General features: G+C 40.0%; 3 protein-coding genes across 3 annotated transcripts; 1 reads left to right on the forward strand and 2 right to left on the reverse strand.

Moving 5' to 3' along the window:
- Positions 1-1276: 1276 nt before the first annotated feature.
- mrpl36 (mitochondrial ribosomal protein L36) lies at positions 1277-3786 on the reverse strand. The gene is made up of 2 exons (XM_034705216.1): positions 3657-3786; positions 1277-1752 (listed from the first exon to the last, which is right to left on the reverse strand). The coding sequence occupies exons 1-2, from the start codon at positions 3662-3664 to the stop codon at positions 1362-1364; spliced, it is 399 nt and encodes a 132-aa protein (XP_034561107.1). The 5' UTR covers positions 3665-3786; the 3' UTR covers positions 1277-1361.
- ndufs6 (NADH:ubiquinone oxidoreductase subunit S6) lies at positions 3706-6317 on the forward strand. Its single transcript, XM_034705217.1, has 4 exons — positions 3706-3986; positions 4293-4346; positions 5499-5621; positions 6158-6317. Exons 1-4 carry the CDS (start codon positions 3843-3845, stop codon positions 6224-6226), a joined length of 390 nt encoding a protein of 129 aa, XP_034561108.1. The 5' UTR covers positions 3706-3842; the 3' UTR covers positions 6227-6317.
- A 5675-nt stretch (positions 6318-11992) lies between these two features.
- Positions 11993-16895, reverse strand: irx4b (iroquois homeobox 4b). The gene is made up of 6 exons (XM_034705140.1): positions 16448-16895; positions 15835-16008; positions 15370-15479; positions 14872-15028; positions 14461-14614; positions 11993-14352 (listed from the first exon to the last, which is right to left on the reverse strand). The coding sequence occupies exons 1-6, from the start codon at positions 16490-16492 to the stop codon at positions 13772-13774; spliced, it is 1221 nt and encodes a 406-aa protein (XP_034561031.1). The 5' UTR covers positions 16493-16895; the 3' UTR covers positions 11993-13771.
- Positions 16896-17142: the final 247 nt, after the last annotated feature.

The raw sequence follows: 17142 nt of genomic DNA on the forward strand, positions 1-17142 counted from the left end.
GCAAATACAAGCTATACATTGCTATACATTTTAGTTTGAAAGTAATGATAGTCAGAAAACCGGTTGGTATGTGCAGGCACACCCACATTCTCTTGTCACACAATGTTTCACAACAAACCTTAACCAAACCTGCCTTAATAAATATTTTAATAAAACAAATCATCATTAGAAAAGTAACGTGAAACATCATCGCAAACATTGATAAACAAACAAATAATACAAGTCCATGTAGAGTCAGAAAAGCTCACCGGGGCACAGTTGCAAGTGCAGATTTTACTTAAGTAATTACAATTTGGGTCATGTTTGTAAAACAAAAAGTTCTTGTAACAAACTTTTAAAAAATAATTTAAAACCTTAAGTTAAAAGTGTCTTAAAAAAAACAGACCCACAGAGACACACCTTTAAAAAGAACTATGTGTCTGTGGAATGTGTGTTTGAGATGTGCAGGATTTGTGTGAAAGCAGGTTCAGTGTAAATTTGAAATGTAGTTATCTCTTGCATGTGAACCACCCAGAAATTCCCCAGTGTCTTTCACTGTCAGATGACAGCAGTGGTCCATTTCATAAACAGACGTTGTTTATCAAAGCTCTGACAGCTGATGTGTAATGTACCCTGAGGCTGACTGGTTCTGGGATGATTGGACAGGGACTAGGAGTTCTCCATGTAGAATATCAACTTTGGAGTTACACAGAAAGCTTTTTCTTTTATGTTTTTGTCAATAGACATATAATGCCATGACATATTGTAAAACTACTGGAGAAATACCTTCCTGCTGTGCCCTTGGGAAATAACTAAATAGAAATGTAGGGAACTTGTTGTTTCTTGCTCCTCCATCAGTAAACATTGACCTTCAAAACACTATTTGAGCAGGGTGGCAGTTGTAGGCTCAGTGTTTGTTGCCAAACATATTCACACTACTCAGGTTTCCATTGCTTCCATTTTGCACGTTACAGTCATAGCGTTGTGCATCAACTTCTTTCAGCAATGATACAATGATACTTGTGTAGCCACAGATCTCAGGATAAGGAGTGAGGGTTTGGCATGACATCAAGAATATGAGTCTGACACTTTCAACACGATTCAGTTCAGTGTTTGTCATTTTCCAAGACCCTGATCGATCATTTTCTGTATACACTCTTGGCTCACAGGGATAGGCTATGTTGACAACTTGAAATGTGCAAATTTAAGAGAATTACTCTATGTTCCTTTACTATGTGAACAATGTATTTGTAGTCAATGCTGTTAAGAGGGAAGAGAATGTTTGAAAACAGCTAGGCACATTTTTTCATCAAAGCAATTTTATTTCAGTACAGTTCTTTTAAATATTCACACTTTCAACACTCTTCTCAATAATCTTGATTTCACCCCTGTCTCTGCTTGTGTCTTGGATTTGTCTTGCAAAACACAAACAAATGTCCTCTCCGTCGAGCAAAGAAACAGTCTTTGCAGCGCCTCTTCAGGGCAGACTTTGTTTTCATTCCTCCAGAGGGCTGGACCCAGGGAAGATGCCGGCAGTCCCTCAACAGGGATGATCCAAACTGACCAGAGGTGCAGGATGAGGGGTGCTGGAGGGAGCTGATTCTCACTGATGACAGGAGCAGAGCACGGGGAGCCGTGGTGAGGGAGTAGAGACTTCTGTAAACACTTGCTGCGGGTGATGGTAAGGTCAGGTTTAACCGGCTCATGTTGACCACATGACGAGATACTGAGGCAGCAAGGTGCTTCAAGAGGAGGGGCGTCATGGTACCTGAGCTGCAGAGTGGGACAAATAGAGATAATGTCATTCAAGTAGAGTAACAAAGATAGATGAGTAAATACATTAAAGACCCAAAACTAGCTCATTCTGCCAGAAGTTTTTTTTTTTGTTTTGATGTAGGTATCGCCAAACGGGTTCCACAAAGCAGCATTACTTTTTTTTGTATCTTATTAAAAACAATCAAATGATTATTCCACACCTAATACTGCTAAGAAAGTTGCAGAAATAACAAAAACTCATGCAGAATACGCTGGTGAAAATAAACTAGATCAATCATTCCACAAATATTTTTCATTTGTCAATACACATCTGAGGTATGTACTGTACAGCAAACGGCTCAGCCATCCCAAGAATGATTACATCACACTTCATTTACATTGTTACCTTGCAACAATTCTGAAGTAGCAACTTCATGCAAAGGTATAGGCATGTGGTATGGCCTTGCAAGTGACATACTTGAAGTGTAACAGACCCCATTGAATCAATGTGTAGGGAAATTATTTTAAAGTTTTTAATCCAATGAAGTGAATGAATGAACTACAGCAGCTTCTGGAGTCAGTTTTATTTTACTCCAAACAGACACCCGGATGTGATGTAGCATCAGTCATGTCGTTTAAGCTAATGTTTAGCATTAATCAATATGGATCTAAATGCTAGTCTTGTCAATGGAGGAATAAAGTATTTCTGATTCTGATTCTGAGCTGCGTTAGCTAACCATATCTCATACTGTGTTCATGCCACTGGTTGTTATTTCATAATAACGCAGTGAAGCTATAGATGCTATAGAGGAAACAAGTAGATATAAAATATGTCTGTGTAAGTGTCTTTGTAATGCTTTGTATCTTTCTGAGTTTCAGACATTTATAATGACGATCTGTTTATCACGTGGATCATTTAGCTTTTTTACACGGTAATCAGAGACTACAGTTTGAAGTTTAGTCCTTATTCTTAACTGATAAATAGTCTAAAAATAATCTTCATGCGTTGAACAAAGTTTCATTTGACTTTGTCACGTAACTACCCTCTACACTGCAGCTCATGTAGTTCACCGTGTACGTATGTATCTGGTGGATGAGGTACTTAACAATACAGGGATGGAAATGATGGGAAATGTGTATTTTGTAATAATGAATGTGAAATTGTTTCTCATCTATTTGTTCAATGTTTAAAATATTCTAGTTGCATATTAAGTATATCTTCAAGACAGTAACTGATTTAAGCACTAAGATATAATTAAGATACGATTATGATATGGTGTATTAATTAATGTTTAACATGAAAAAAATATTATGACTGACAATGACCACTTTTCTTCTAGATCTGCGCCCATGTGTCTTGTAACACATATAACAACTATTAACTTTCTCTGCAGCTATTTTCGGACAAAGTTGTGAATGAATGTTCTGAAAAATGTAACCTGCAGGAGGCACTTTCAAGCAGCTGCACATGTAAATACTAAACGCTTGTAAAGGATCACTGTGGGACATGCCATGGAGACCAGCAGGACAGAGTTCACTTGCTAATGCTAGCACGAGGTCTAAGAAATCTGGCTCATATAAGTCCCTGACCTAACTAATGCATGACACGAAACCAGAAAATTGGGAACAAACCGTCAGCACTCCCACGATACTGTAAAACGGAGAATATGTCCTTGAATTTCGGGGTTCAGTCTCCACAGCAGAGCCGCGGCTGACAACTTGCTGCAAGGACACAAATACTTCCGGTACGCGTTCAGAGCAGTCGCGTGCGTTCAGAGCAGTCGCGTGCCCTCAGTGTCGAGTGCCCTCAGTAAAGCCTTTCAGGTAGTTTTCTATCCATTTTATACAATCTATGTTTCTGTCTATGTTTCTATCACGGTGTGAAAATAAATGTTACCCTCTGTGCCGTTCGCAGAGCCTACCTCCACATATTTTGTCGACTTTTCACTATGATGTAATGCTTAAGTCCGAAGACTTATCTCGAAAGCTCGCCAGGACTGATGCTCATTATCACTATCAGGAACCTGATAGACAAAACTCAGGGATGACATAGTGCACGTATAAGCGTCCCCCGCAAGGCAGCCTGGGAAAAACAGGCTGTTGTAAACATGGCGGCCATGGCGGGTAGGCTTCTGTCCTTCAGTAAAAATGCTAAGGTGCTTGCTTCACCTTTGAAGCTTGCTGCTTTACCGGTCCACCGGTACAGCTTGGACGTCTCTAGTACCGGCGAAGCAATCACTCACACCGGCCAGGTAAGCTACAGAGCGACTTTCAGGTGCTGTCATTGTGATACTCCTGTATTCCTAAAGGTAGCTTAGCTTTCTGGGGTAGCTAGGAGGTATAGTAAGTCCATTATCGGACAACCCTCAGCATTACTCGTCCCCTTTACGTTATCATTGAATCTTTAAATTGCAGTCATTGATTGTAACACTGGTGGTCCCCTGCTTTGGAAGGATAGTTGATGCATCTGCACATGACTGAATCCATAACTCATATTTTAGTTATTGTGTACGACTTCTGCTGTCTGCGTTGAAATAACATCTGCTTTTTTCACTCAGGTGTTTGATGAAAACGATCCCAGAAGAGCCAGATTCGTTGGTAGACAGAAAGAGGTAAGACGTGGCTGAAATCAAGTCTGTTAAACTCAGATATCTGCTCATTTTAATGTATTTAGTGAAGTATACAGCACAACTTGGTTTGCTGTTCCTGGTATCATGTGCGCAAAGATGAAACGGGTTGTGTGCGTCACTTGTGTTGTGGGACACTGGTTCACAAAGTGGGAGTCGCGAGATGCCTTATAAATAAAATTACAATAATTTAAAATTGAATATTTTATCCATTATTGTAAAAATCAGTACAATGTAAATAAAAAACATCAATTTTACTTTGTTGCCATCTGAGCCCATGGGGGAATTATGCTATTTCTCGCCTATATTAAATACAAAGAAATATGCAGGATATGGGATTGGCCGTTTAGTTCTTACATGCAGCTGTGAGCAATATTTAATCACCTTAGGACAACATGGGCCCCTAGTTTCTGGCACTGTTATTTTGGGGGTCCCGGACTAAAACGTTTGGGAACTCCTGTTGTGGCAGCCTGCTTTTTGATCTTTACATTCACACAGTTTTGTATTGATAAAAATAATCCCACACGCATTAGTCAAGTGATGCAAGATAAACCTAATCCAGTCCAAACATGTACACATCTAATTTATTTAAGTGAAGCACACAGTCTAATGGTGAAAACAATCATTTTAGTAACTAATTGGTGAGCCACAGGCATCCTGCACAGTGATTTCCAGCTTCTTCACTCTGGACGACGGTTTTTAGTCCCAAGGTGCAGGACACAGCGTCACAAGAAAAGCTTTGTTCCTGCTGCTATTACTGAGCTGAACAAACAATAGCTTTTATTTTCTTACACAGTGAGCCTCCAATTTTATGACTTGAGCCCAGATTGTCTTATTTATTCATGTGATTCTATCGTTTTTATTGGTTGACTGTTTTCTGATATGCTTTTTAAATGGAACCTTGAGCACTTTTATCATTTTATCATTTTATCATGTCTATTCATTTTACCATTTTTAGTGTTAGATTAGTTTTAGGATTTTTTTTGTATGTTTTGCACATTAAGTAGATTGTTCTGTCTGAAGTCTATCTTGTAATTTTGTATTGACCTAACATCTCACTGGCTGCAAAACAAGTTTACCTACGGGTACAAATAAAGTAACCTGAACCTGAACCTAATAATGCTTTGTTTGTGTCAGGTGAATAAAAACTTTGCCATCAAATTGGTGTCAGAGGAGCCAGTGACTGACATTGAGGCCAGAGTGGTGTCCTGCGATGGTGGTGGAGGGGCCCTGGGCCATCCCAAAGTCTACATCAACCTGGTGAGAGCCTTTACACACTCGTATATTCAAACAATTGGAAAAGCTCGATCTTGACAATATCTGATAAGTACAACCCCTTCAGTTTGATGTGCTGACTGAAGGGATTTCAGTCTGTTAATCAGTGTACATCGGGTTCAATGTGTTCATCTGGTTTTGGAGGAGGATATTTAAATGCATGAAATACTTATTCAGAGCAGCTTCACTCAGAGGTGTCTAAAGACAGAAAATGTCAGCAACTTAAAAGACAACTGGACTTCTGATTTGCTGATTTCAGAAAAGTGTGTGCTGCAGAATACTGACAGGCTACTTTAACCTGCTAATGTAAACTCTTTGGGCAAAGTAGAATTGTTAATTTAAGATTAAGGTAATAATGTTCTTTTATTAATCAATCTTCAATCTAAGTTGTGCAAACATATTAATACTGCACTCTGACAACATCATCTGTGATGTAATTGAAATATTAAATGAAATGAGTATTCCTTTAATCACCTCAGCAGCAGATTGTTTACCATTTTCTCTTTCTTTTTCTCTTCCAGGATAAAGACACAAAAGTTGGCACATGTGGCTACTGTGGATTACAGTTCAGGCAGAAGCACCATCACTGAATTGTTTCCTTAATCTTTGCTTCTCTGTATAAATTGCATATTGGTAAATAAATTATATGCTGTCTGTCCATCAGAGAGTCTATCTTTTTAAGCATGCCTCCTGTATTCAATGACACTTTACTTTATAACAGGTTATACTTTTTAACGTTGATGAGCTAAACCACAAAGCACGATTAAAAATGCACTTTTTGACGGTTTACAGAATAAAGCATTATTTATTTCTGAAGCTGTTTCATCTGAAGTCTGACACATGACCAGGGTTTTCCGGAGACATGGCGCCTTTTCATCTGACACCTCACTCTAATATGTACCCCATAGTGTACGGTATCTGTACACTGGACATAACCGTGGGCGGCACAAACTGAAACAACGTTTCTTTCCAATAACAATACAATTTAAAACAAGCGTTACAAAAACGTATCAATATAATACAAATAATTTTGCACAAAACAATAACAAATACTCTCTCTTCTTCACCTTTCTTCCAACAGGTGAATTCAAGCACCAGCAGCTATGTAAAGAATAACAAAATGCATTTTGCTCTGTTTATTCCCTCCTGAGCTGCTGTAGAAACATGATGGCGGTTCGTGATGGCAGCCTCCATCAGGAGACCCGCTCCTTCTGTAAATCTACTTGCCTATTCTAAGTTTATAAAAAGAGAACTATGGTCTTATATATGTGATTATATACACATTTTAATATAGTTTGGACCTTTGATCAAAGCCCACCTTATTTAATTATGTACAAAATATGCAAATGAAGAGATGCTCAGGGAACCAGACCCCCAAGTCTGTAGGGTGGCCACGTCTGACTTAAATAGCTGGATGCAGTTTCCTCCTCTTACAGGCAGAGGTCAGCAGTGTCCTACAGATGAATCTCCTCTGGTACAAAGAAGAGATGCTATTAGAGCTGTAGTCGGGCCTTAAAAGTTAGACCCGACCCGACCCGAGCCCGACAGAATTCAGCCCGAACCCGAATGACCTAGATTTTTTTAAAGCCCGAACCCGTTTACAGCCCGACTGCCCCGACATTATTCATTACTGATCTGGCTAATTTTGCGAGTTTTGGGTAGGTCTGTTGATCTTCCACCAGCCAAAAACATCAGTTTCATCTTCCATTACAGTCGTTTTAATGTAGCAAGATACCTCGTCATCTTCCCAGTCAGCTCGCTGTACATTTACCACTCCTCAAAAGTCGCTCTTTTTGCCGGAGGATGAGCGCGCTCGTCTCTTGAGAGCTCTGGGTCTCAAGTCTCCACATCTCGTCGTGCACCTGCATCACCGTGCACAGCTTGCAGAAGAGTGCGGGCATGAGCATGTAGAGCCTCCCTGTCTGAGTGTGACAACATTCTAAGCTGGTTACATTTTGGCCAGAGGAATGATGCGATCTTATAGAGGTCCTGTATTATCACTTTACGCGCGAGCCAGTGCTCGTGCCATTGACGCACGACTGCTTGCTGAGGGGAGTCAAGATTCACCTGACCGCTCATTTACCGCGCAAGCCCGAGCCCGACCCGAGTCCGTTTAAAATGATAGAAGTTATGTCGGGTTCGGACAAATATCTTCAGCTCTAGATGCTATACAAAGAAATGGGAATATTTTAGAATCCTGTTTTTCACAAAGTACAAACCAAAGGGTTACATTTTTACAAGGAAAAAAATTGATAAACTTGCATTTGGTCTGAACAATAACCCGTTGAAGGTTGTACTGAGGTAGTGAAATATGTCGTTTGTTATTTTAATGCACTGGACTTTTTTCTCACCTGCTTGATCAAATACACACAAGAAGCTGCCTCTGATAGCAGTGCTTTGAACTTGATCAAGAAGCAGAAAGATTATCGCCTGTCTCAACTATGTGCTGTTGCAGCTCTGAGAAGACCTTAGCATTCCTTGTGCATTGGGGCCACAATCTGCAGTGTAGTCTTGCTCTGCCTAGCCAGGAAGTCATCAGGAGGGAGCCAGCATGATAAGACACAGTAGCGCGGAACAATACATGTTTGAAGAAGATCATATATATATTTCATCAGACTTATTCTCAACAGACCTATGCAAGCCAAATTGGCCTGCGCTTGGCTCAGGCTCCAGACAGCACTAGCCTGTTCTGTCCCCAGTGATGCAGCTAGTGGAGCTGCATTTTCCACACCATAGAGTTCAGGTTGGGAAGAGTAGTCAGGCTGATATAATTGGCCCTGGTGACTCCTGGAAGTGAGGCTTATGCTGTAGTTAACCTTATCTATAGTCAGACCACTTTGGATGATTGAAGGGGAGAGAGGTGCATTGTTAAATTGAGGCTGTCGAGCCGGGTCGGTGTCAGAGAGCTGACTGGTCGGTCTTGCGGTTGGTAAGACTGAGTGGTTCAGAGGTGGTGGTTGGTTGAGTTGGAGGCACTGCCGGAGGCAACATCTTCAGATGAAACTGAGCATATGAATCATGCTGAATTAAACAGTGCTGTGTTTCTGTGCTGGATTAAACTGCGCTGTTTAATAATTCACTTCCATTAAATGCATCAGCCAGCATAATAGAATATTCTTTAACATCTTAGACTGTATGTTAAGTATCTCCAGATCCCAAAGTTGGATCCAGACAATTTGCAGATTGACTTATTCATGGTTTCAACTTTTAACCATCAAATCACTGCTTGGTTCCACAGCTACATCCACTTATTCTATACTCCTGGCATAATATTAGCTCTAAACTTCAAATACAACTCTAAAGCATAATATGACCCTACCTTTGGGTCAGAGTCTTCAGGAAAAATAAAATCTATCCTCACTACAAGGCCACTCAATATATAATGGAGTTAAATGCCAATGAATACTCATCATAGCTTGTCCAAAACAATCATTTACTTTACATAAAACATCCACCTTGTTGCTGTAATTGCCCTATTAAAATATTTCTCTTTGAAGATGTGTCACATCACACACCCTCAGGCTCATTATGGAACTCCCTGCAGCCAATTATCTGAACCTCCATGTCTGGGAGCTACTGTGACCAACAGGAGCTCATAGGCTGATCTGGGAGCAGCCTGTTCTCCGCAGTCCATACTTACTGTATGAGAGGCAAAACAGGAAACTGACCTTTGGTCATTGTCTCGAGGCAGCTCCACTCAGCTCCACTTTAGAGTCAGGTGACAGAGCTTCTGACCTTTACCATGGAAATAATGACTTGTTCTTGTGCCAGGAGCTCAGAGGGTTACCACAGGGAGCGAGACACCTCTGGCGACATGTGACAGTTTTTGGAGGAGAGAGAGTTTGCACTCAGCACTTTGATAGCTCCGGAAACCAAAGTGTGTGTGACAAGACACAAGAGACTTAGAACTTTGTGGATATCTATGCCAGTGTGTGTGAGTGTGAGTGTGTGTGTGTCTGTTAGAGTGTGCGACAGAGACACAGACAGTGTTGAAAGGAAATAGGTGTCAGACAGGGTGCAGAGAGGAGCAATTTGAAGTTGTCAATACTTCCTGTGCAGACATTCCATTCAAAATTTCGGAGGGATATAAAAATGGTTACTTCTCTGAGTTGATAAAAGTCCTATTTCTATCGCACCCATGTCAATTTCCCCTGAAGTCCTCAGAGCTATAAAACTTCCAGGTGCTGTGACCAGTAAACAATGGCTCTAACATTCCCCAACATGTACAGAAACAGTCTGAGGCTGAATAATACTATAAGGCCAAGAGAGAAGGCCTTCGTGTTAGACTGATGGTTGAGTGTCTTTCTGTGTGTTGAGAGCAGAAGAGGTGAGGTGAAACGAGAATCAGATGGAGTTAGAGGGAGATTGTGAGGTGAAAAAAAACAATATATGGTAACCCTCACAAAAAAGGAAATAACAGAGAGAAAAAACGGTCATGCAGGACATTATTTAGCAGTGGTTATTTTCTTGTAATGTTTAGGTTGGCTTGATTAACTTAAAGTCACTATGATCAGTATATGGATAAAAGTATCAATTGTTATACAATATTTTGTATCATACAGGTCATTGTTTTGCTATTCTTCACTGCAAGTACATTTTACTGTTTTTGTTCCACTCACAAGTCATCATGGTGGCAGCACACAGTTGTTATGAAACAGAACACACACACACACACACACACACACACACACACACACACACACACACACACACACACACACACACACACACACACACACACACACACACACACACACACACACACACACACACCGAGACAGGGAGAGAGAGAGAGTTAAATACAGTCATTATTGGACTTCACAATTCTGACTTGCCCTTGCTAAGTGGCTAGAAATGTAGCTCTATCTGAATAAATATTACTTCCTGTCTGCTGAATGTAAACTGTTCACTAGATTATATTTTAAAAATAGTTTAGGCCTACTATTATTTGAGAATATAAAATGATTAACATGACAACTACAAATACTTTTAAAATCAAGAAATTGTACAAAATATCCTTTAAGATCAGAGGGATTATCAGAAAAAGTAAGTGATGAAAAAAAGTGTAGAGCAAAGGACTCAAGACAACTCTCCATACAGACTGAAGAAATGTGAACATGAAATTATGCTTTTTTTTAAAATTACATCACCTTTCATTTAAAGCAATAATTGTAAGTATAAATGTTATTTATGTAATGTTATAAATGAAGCATTTTACCTCTTACCCAAAGAGACAAGTCATGTCTCAAACAGCTTAAGCTGATAACAAGTATAGGCTTATATCTCTTAACCCCACTCAGCATTAGGTCAGCCTCTTATCTGAGTGCCATTCTATACACTTCATGACACCTCCACCTGCTCTCTGGAAGTCAAATCCATCTCAAGATGTGATGAAATGAAACAAATCTGTGTCATTACCAACACATGAATCTTGGATAGAGCAGGAGATGAATGTGAACAAAATGTGATATATATTTATTTGCAACCAGCCACAGTAGATCCTGCCAGACAGCAAGTGCAAGAAAGAGAACTTTACAGAAATAAGAAGTCAGATGTCATTATTTATCATCTCAGAGCTTACTTATTTATGAGGCAGAAACAGAATGAAATTCTCGGTTGAATTCATCCTGAATTATTTAATCTGAAATGGTTAATTCCATACAAAGCCTGGGCAGATCCCTCCTCTGTTATAATAAATACTTTATTACTCTTCCTAAATCGAAAACAGGAAGAGAAAGATGGGGTTGGAAAAAAAACTTCTGTTTCTTTATTGCTCTTTGTTTCAGAAAACGTTGAGTTTAGTGTTTTTGCTGCTAATTTTGTTAAGTTTGCCTGAATAATTGACAGGAATGTATTTTTCATAAAACATAGAAGTCTAATGAAAGCAGTCGCAGTCCTCTGTTTAATTCAGTGATTGTTTAAGTTTCGGTTTGATTAAAAAGTCACTGAACTAGACAAACATGCAACACTCAAAATACTTAGAGGTTTTATGAAGCATTTTACGTGTGTTAGATTTTTTTAGCAGTCCCAGGTTGACAGAGTCAAAAGCTGCCTAATGAAAAGGGACGCATCACTGATTGCAGCTATATCTGGAGCCGAGGTGGAAGTGGCATCGATTTAACAATTTAGCAGCACCCTCCTCTGTGTGTTTCCATTAGTCACGGCTGAATACCACCCACTTCCCCCCTTTCACTCCCTCAAAACACACATGCACACAAACACTTAGACACACACACATGCACCAGCTTTGGTGTATTTCACTATTCCTGAACAGATTATATCATCTTAACTGATAGGGGGTTTGTGGTTGCAGCACAGTGGACAGCTATGCAAGGACACACTCAGAGAAATTACCATGCTATGAATGTTATATCTTTTATTTGTGTGGCTCAGTGCAAGTGCAGACTATAGTGCATGGGTACAATATTGTATATTTTTCATATGTGGAACCATACAGCCTTGCTGAAGGAATACATGTAGTGACACTCTTTAGCTGTAAAACAATTGATCAATAACAGGGCCCATGAAAGTTTGAAAGTTGAGTGTAAGGACAATCCAGGTACCAAATCTTGTATTGTTGATTAACTGTTTGCTAAATACCTACCCCCAAACTACCACTGTTCAATTATTGCTTAGCCAAAAGGTCTGCCAAACTGCGGATTTCTCAAATAATGCCGTCTTTAGAGTTTAGAGGTTGGTGATATTTCCAATTTTTCCAAATAGATATGGCTGTAATTACAGACTCCAGCATACTAACTAACTAACTAACTAACTAACTAACCAACTAACCAACTAACCAACTAACCAACTAACCAACTAACCAACTAACTAACTAACTAACTAACTAACATCAGTCTGCTGAAAGTTTCCATTTTCTACAGTGGGAAAACCAATAATAAAGACAAAGAAGGTAGAGAAAAGGATGATTAAAAGTTAAAGACAAAAAAACTGGGGGCTATGACGGATAAATCTACAAAATTAAAGATGGCTCATGAAGTTAATAACTAATATAATTTGATATGGGAAAAGGTGGTGTTGAAGAATTGATAATCAGAATAGAAAATGGCAAACTGACAGTGGCAAGGCAGAAGAACTTAATTAGTTGTTGTTGCCCAGTTCACCATGCTATACATTGTCATTAGTTGGAATGCTGAGTTTACTATGAGTAACAACAGCCACATTAGCTCTCTTTAATAAATGATCACTTTAATACCAGCTAAATTAACTCATAAGGGCCACAGAGTTAAGACATACAGCTCAAACTCTAAGTAAAGACTACTTTTAATGTTAAAAAATCTCATTTTTAAATTAAAATTAATCTGAAATTAATAATTTCTTAAGAAAGCTGCAAGCTAATAATTGGGATAATGTATAGTGAGTGGGCTGTTATAGCAGAGAAACCTGTTCCGGGTAAGACAAGACCCCTCCACTTTGTGTCTGGGTCTTGCTCACCCTGTCTTGATTCCAATCGTTCATAACAACCTGCTCAGTAACAATACGTTACTACTTTTATGTGCAGTCCAGATTAACAACTGGCCAATTCACTCCACATTATTCTGTTGGGTTGTTTTTATGTCCTTGTCTTTCTGGATGAGGTTTAATCTCAGGATGTTGAGAGAGCGAGAGATTCGACATAATTCATCAGTCATTTCTCATCATTAAAGCCTTGATGTCCCCTAAACTGATCATCAAAGTCTCGGTGAATACTAACCTGCTTCTTCTTGCCTGGGACACGAAGTTCTAGTATGAGTCTTTTTACACAACACTAGGTGTTTCAGCATCAAATGCACATTTAAGACCTCATCTCAACTGGAAAAAAAGCAATTTCTTAGTTACATGGTAACTAAATTAGCAAGCTAGCTGGAGCTTGTAAATTCTGCCACACACAGAGACCATAGCAGCAGGAAAAATAGACAATTATTGGCCAGAAACAAGAACTCTGTTTTTGTCTAATCTACCATTTTTTACTGTAAAATTAATGTTAGGATTGGAAGATGGACAGACATATTAGCCAATATTAACAAACGGGGGTTGGCTCTTAATGAACGGTCAACTGGCAAAGCCACAACACAAAATATAGACTTTCTGTCCCAAGTCCAGTAGTCTCTTATATGTTCCTCTAAGTATGTGTTGGACTACAAAGGCATAGCCCTAACAACTTCAAAGGATTGTCCAGGTGTTGTGCTGTCAGAATCATGTAAACCTTTCCACACGTCAGCTGGTTTGGACTGATGGAAAGAAGGACCATGGAAAACTCCATCCACCCATTCTTTGAGTGACGCTACTGGTGATTCCTGTTGCCTGTCTGCCTTGGTTAGTGCAATGTTTGATGGATACCCAGCACCAGAGGACCCGATGATGGTCGATGACAACATACAGGCGGGATATTCTGGATGCATCCTGCCATCCAAAGACACAGCAGTGTGAGCAATTGACCAGATTTTGGGCTTGGTGTCCGTACTTCGAGGGTCTGGATTAGGATAAAGGGCATTTTTTTGCTGCTGGACCGGTGTGAGTTCAGGGCAGTCTGGAGACAATCCCTCTTTTCTGAGCAGCATGTCAGGGTTGTGTGTGAAGTGCCCATGTGGGGGGTCTGTGTTTGGGTTTGCATTCTTGTCCTTAGGTAGAAACTGTGTCTTCCGTTCACAGTCAGAACCGTCTGATTCCAGCAGATCAAAGTCCTCCAGGTCACTCTGCATGTCTGCACAATGTTGATCTGCAGTAAATGAAAAAGATCACACTATGTCTGTTATGCTAATCATACTCAGAGCAAACATGAAAACAAGCACAAAGTAATGACAGAATTAAATGAGACCCTGCTTACCAGGAAGGTCTTTGTCCATTTTTAGAGGCTTCTCAGCTTCGTCACTGTCATCATCACAGCCTCGGTCATCAGAACTTTTACAAGCCCGCGGTGACCAAGTCACCTTGTTCTCCTTCTTCAGCCTCCTGCGTGCATTGGCAAACCAAGTGGACACCTGAGGAAGAAGAAGAATAGAGCTCAGAAATGAACATGAAACTGAACATTCAGGGTGAGGTAATACATAATATTAGAGAGACAAAAAGACAAAGGAAGGACAGGGAAAATTATTCAAGGAAGAATGGAAGATGGAAAAAATCTATGGAGGTGTGAGAGGCAGTTTTAAATAAGACATCACAACGAGTAATTAATCTTCTACAGAAACTCACTAAGGGGAAAAAGACAAAGACTACACTTGACGTCCTGAAATCTTACCTGTGTAAGGGTCATCCTGGTAATGATAGCAAGCATTATCTTCTCTCCCTTTGTGGGATAGGGATTCTTCTGGTGTTCCTGCAGCCAAGCTTTAAGTGTGCTTGTGGTTTCTCGGGTAGCGTTTTTACGACGGGAAGCACCATCAGAGCAAGAATACCTGAGCAGAAAGGTCACAATTGGAGTAAAATGTTGCCATATCATACAAAATAAGTCACTCATGCTAAAGCCCTTATTTAAAAGAGATTTAATTTGAATTAATGTATATTTGATGTCTGAGAGGCTAAGAAACAAAAAACAACCTATAAACAGTGACACATACTAAAACCCATACAGATAGTATTAGCCAAATGGAGTGCATTGGTATGCACTGATGCCAAGACACAAATGCATATGAGGTCCAAAATGGCGAATAAATGATGTTAAACTGAAACAGTTTTCATATAAAAATATGGTTTAATATGAGGGCTATACACTCACTCAGTCAATATTCATACATACCCATATCTGTCATAGGGATACTGTTCGAAAGTGTGTTCATAAGGATAGTAGGCAGAGGTCTGAGATGTTCCATGCACAGATGCAGCTCCGTCCTTAGGATCTGATGCTCCCTGAAAAACGGCAAAGAACTGATCAGTGTTTGCTTTGTTATGATCCTTAAGAAATTATTATGTAATGCAATGTACTCAGCACTAAAACCTTAACTTCATATTATCTATTTTCTTTGTTTTTTAAATCTGGATTGTGTATCATCAAAATTCTAATTCTGCAGAATAATACTGATACTGTAACATGCGCAGTTACCTTTATATCATAGTGCTACTTGGTGCTACTTTGTTTGTCTTTGTGTGTACTTTTCTTTTCCCTCGCGTTCCTACAGATATTAGCAGCTATGTGCTTAATTAAGCGTTTTGGTTAAGGTGAGGTGATTACAATGATGAACTTTAACTATAACTTGAAACTCACTCTGGTATAAAGAGCGGTGGCGTCGCTTGCGCAGGTATTGTAGTAACTTTGGTTCTTTGCATATGGGCTGCTGTAGACTCCTATGCCGGTGCTTGAGTTGAGCTGATGGCCCGGGTGTGACGGAGGTGTTCCCGGCTCCAGATAACTGGGCAGAGAGCTGGAGGCCATCAAAAACTTTGGAGATTAAAAGGCAAGAAAGTGCGACATGAACATTATGTCTCATGACATCATCAGTTGAAAAAAAAAAGAAAAAGGTTTGAGAGATATTTTCGACCACATTGTTAAACTCATTGTAAAAATTAGACCTGGAGACTTTTGCAGTGTGAACTACTTCTTGATAGCCATTATCAAGAAGTAGTTCACACTGCAAAAGTCTCCAGGTCTAATTTTTTGTACAAGAGTGATAAAGGTTGGTGCTCAGATGCCAGTTTGTTTTGTAAGAATAGAATAAATGAACATAGATCAATTATCTGGCGCCCTGCTGCTCACTTATCATGGCATATTTCTGAAGAAAACACGTGACATTGACTTTTACATTTGAAAGTGGAGCTCTGCTTCTTATCGTCTACAGAAACTTTGAAGATAAAAACACTAAAAAAAACACTGACTGTACCTGCGGCGTGGTGGGGTAGGAGTATCCCAGCTGGGTGTAAGCCATGGCTCAAATGAGATCAAAGAAACGGAAGCAGGAGCGCAGACACGGGAGACTTCCAACAGCATCCGTGCCGAACTTCTTCCACCGACAGTAGGTTACTTCAAAGTTTTTCTACAAGTCAACTTTACTTATTCTTTTATTTGACATAATCTGCGACCTAATCCAAATAGAGGCACGGCATCTTCCGCAGCCCTTTCATGACACGCGCAACAATCAATAATCTTCAAAAGTGATTCCACGCATCCCATACAGCTCCGCCTCGTTAACCTGCTTCAGCTGAGACTGTCCCTGCTGTCTAAAAATCCAAAGTGAGTTTATGTGTGCCCGATCAAACCGCGCATCTCCTTGTGATGCGCTCTTTGGTTTTAAGGTGCGTCTGTCTGACGTCAGCTCGGACTCTCAGTGTGCGTCTCCCGCTATTCAGATCAAGACCAAGAAACTCACCCAATAATTCCCTCCCAGTTTCCTCTTCTCTTCTCTCAGCTCCACCCAAGCGCAAGTGCAACTCCCCCACCCACCCCCGACACTCCCCAGGGGCGTAATATAAATGTGATCAATTTTCCTTTCTAAAGACACACACACACACGCACGCACACACACACACACGCACACACACACACACACACACACACACACACACACACACACACACA

This window comes from Notolabrus celidotus, chromosome 16 (assembly GCF_009762535.1).
Source record: "Notolabrus celidotus isolate fNotCel1 chromosome 16, fNotCel1.pri, whole genome shotgun sequence".
Taxonomy (NCBI): domain Eukaryota; kingdom Metazoa; phylum Chordata; class Actinopteri; order Labriformes; family Labridae; genus Notolabrus; species Notolabrus celidotus.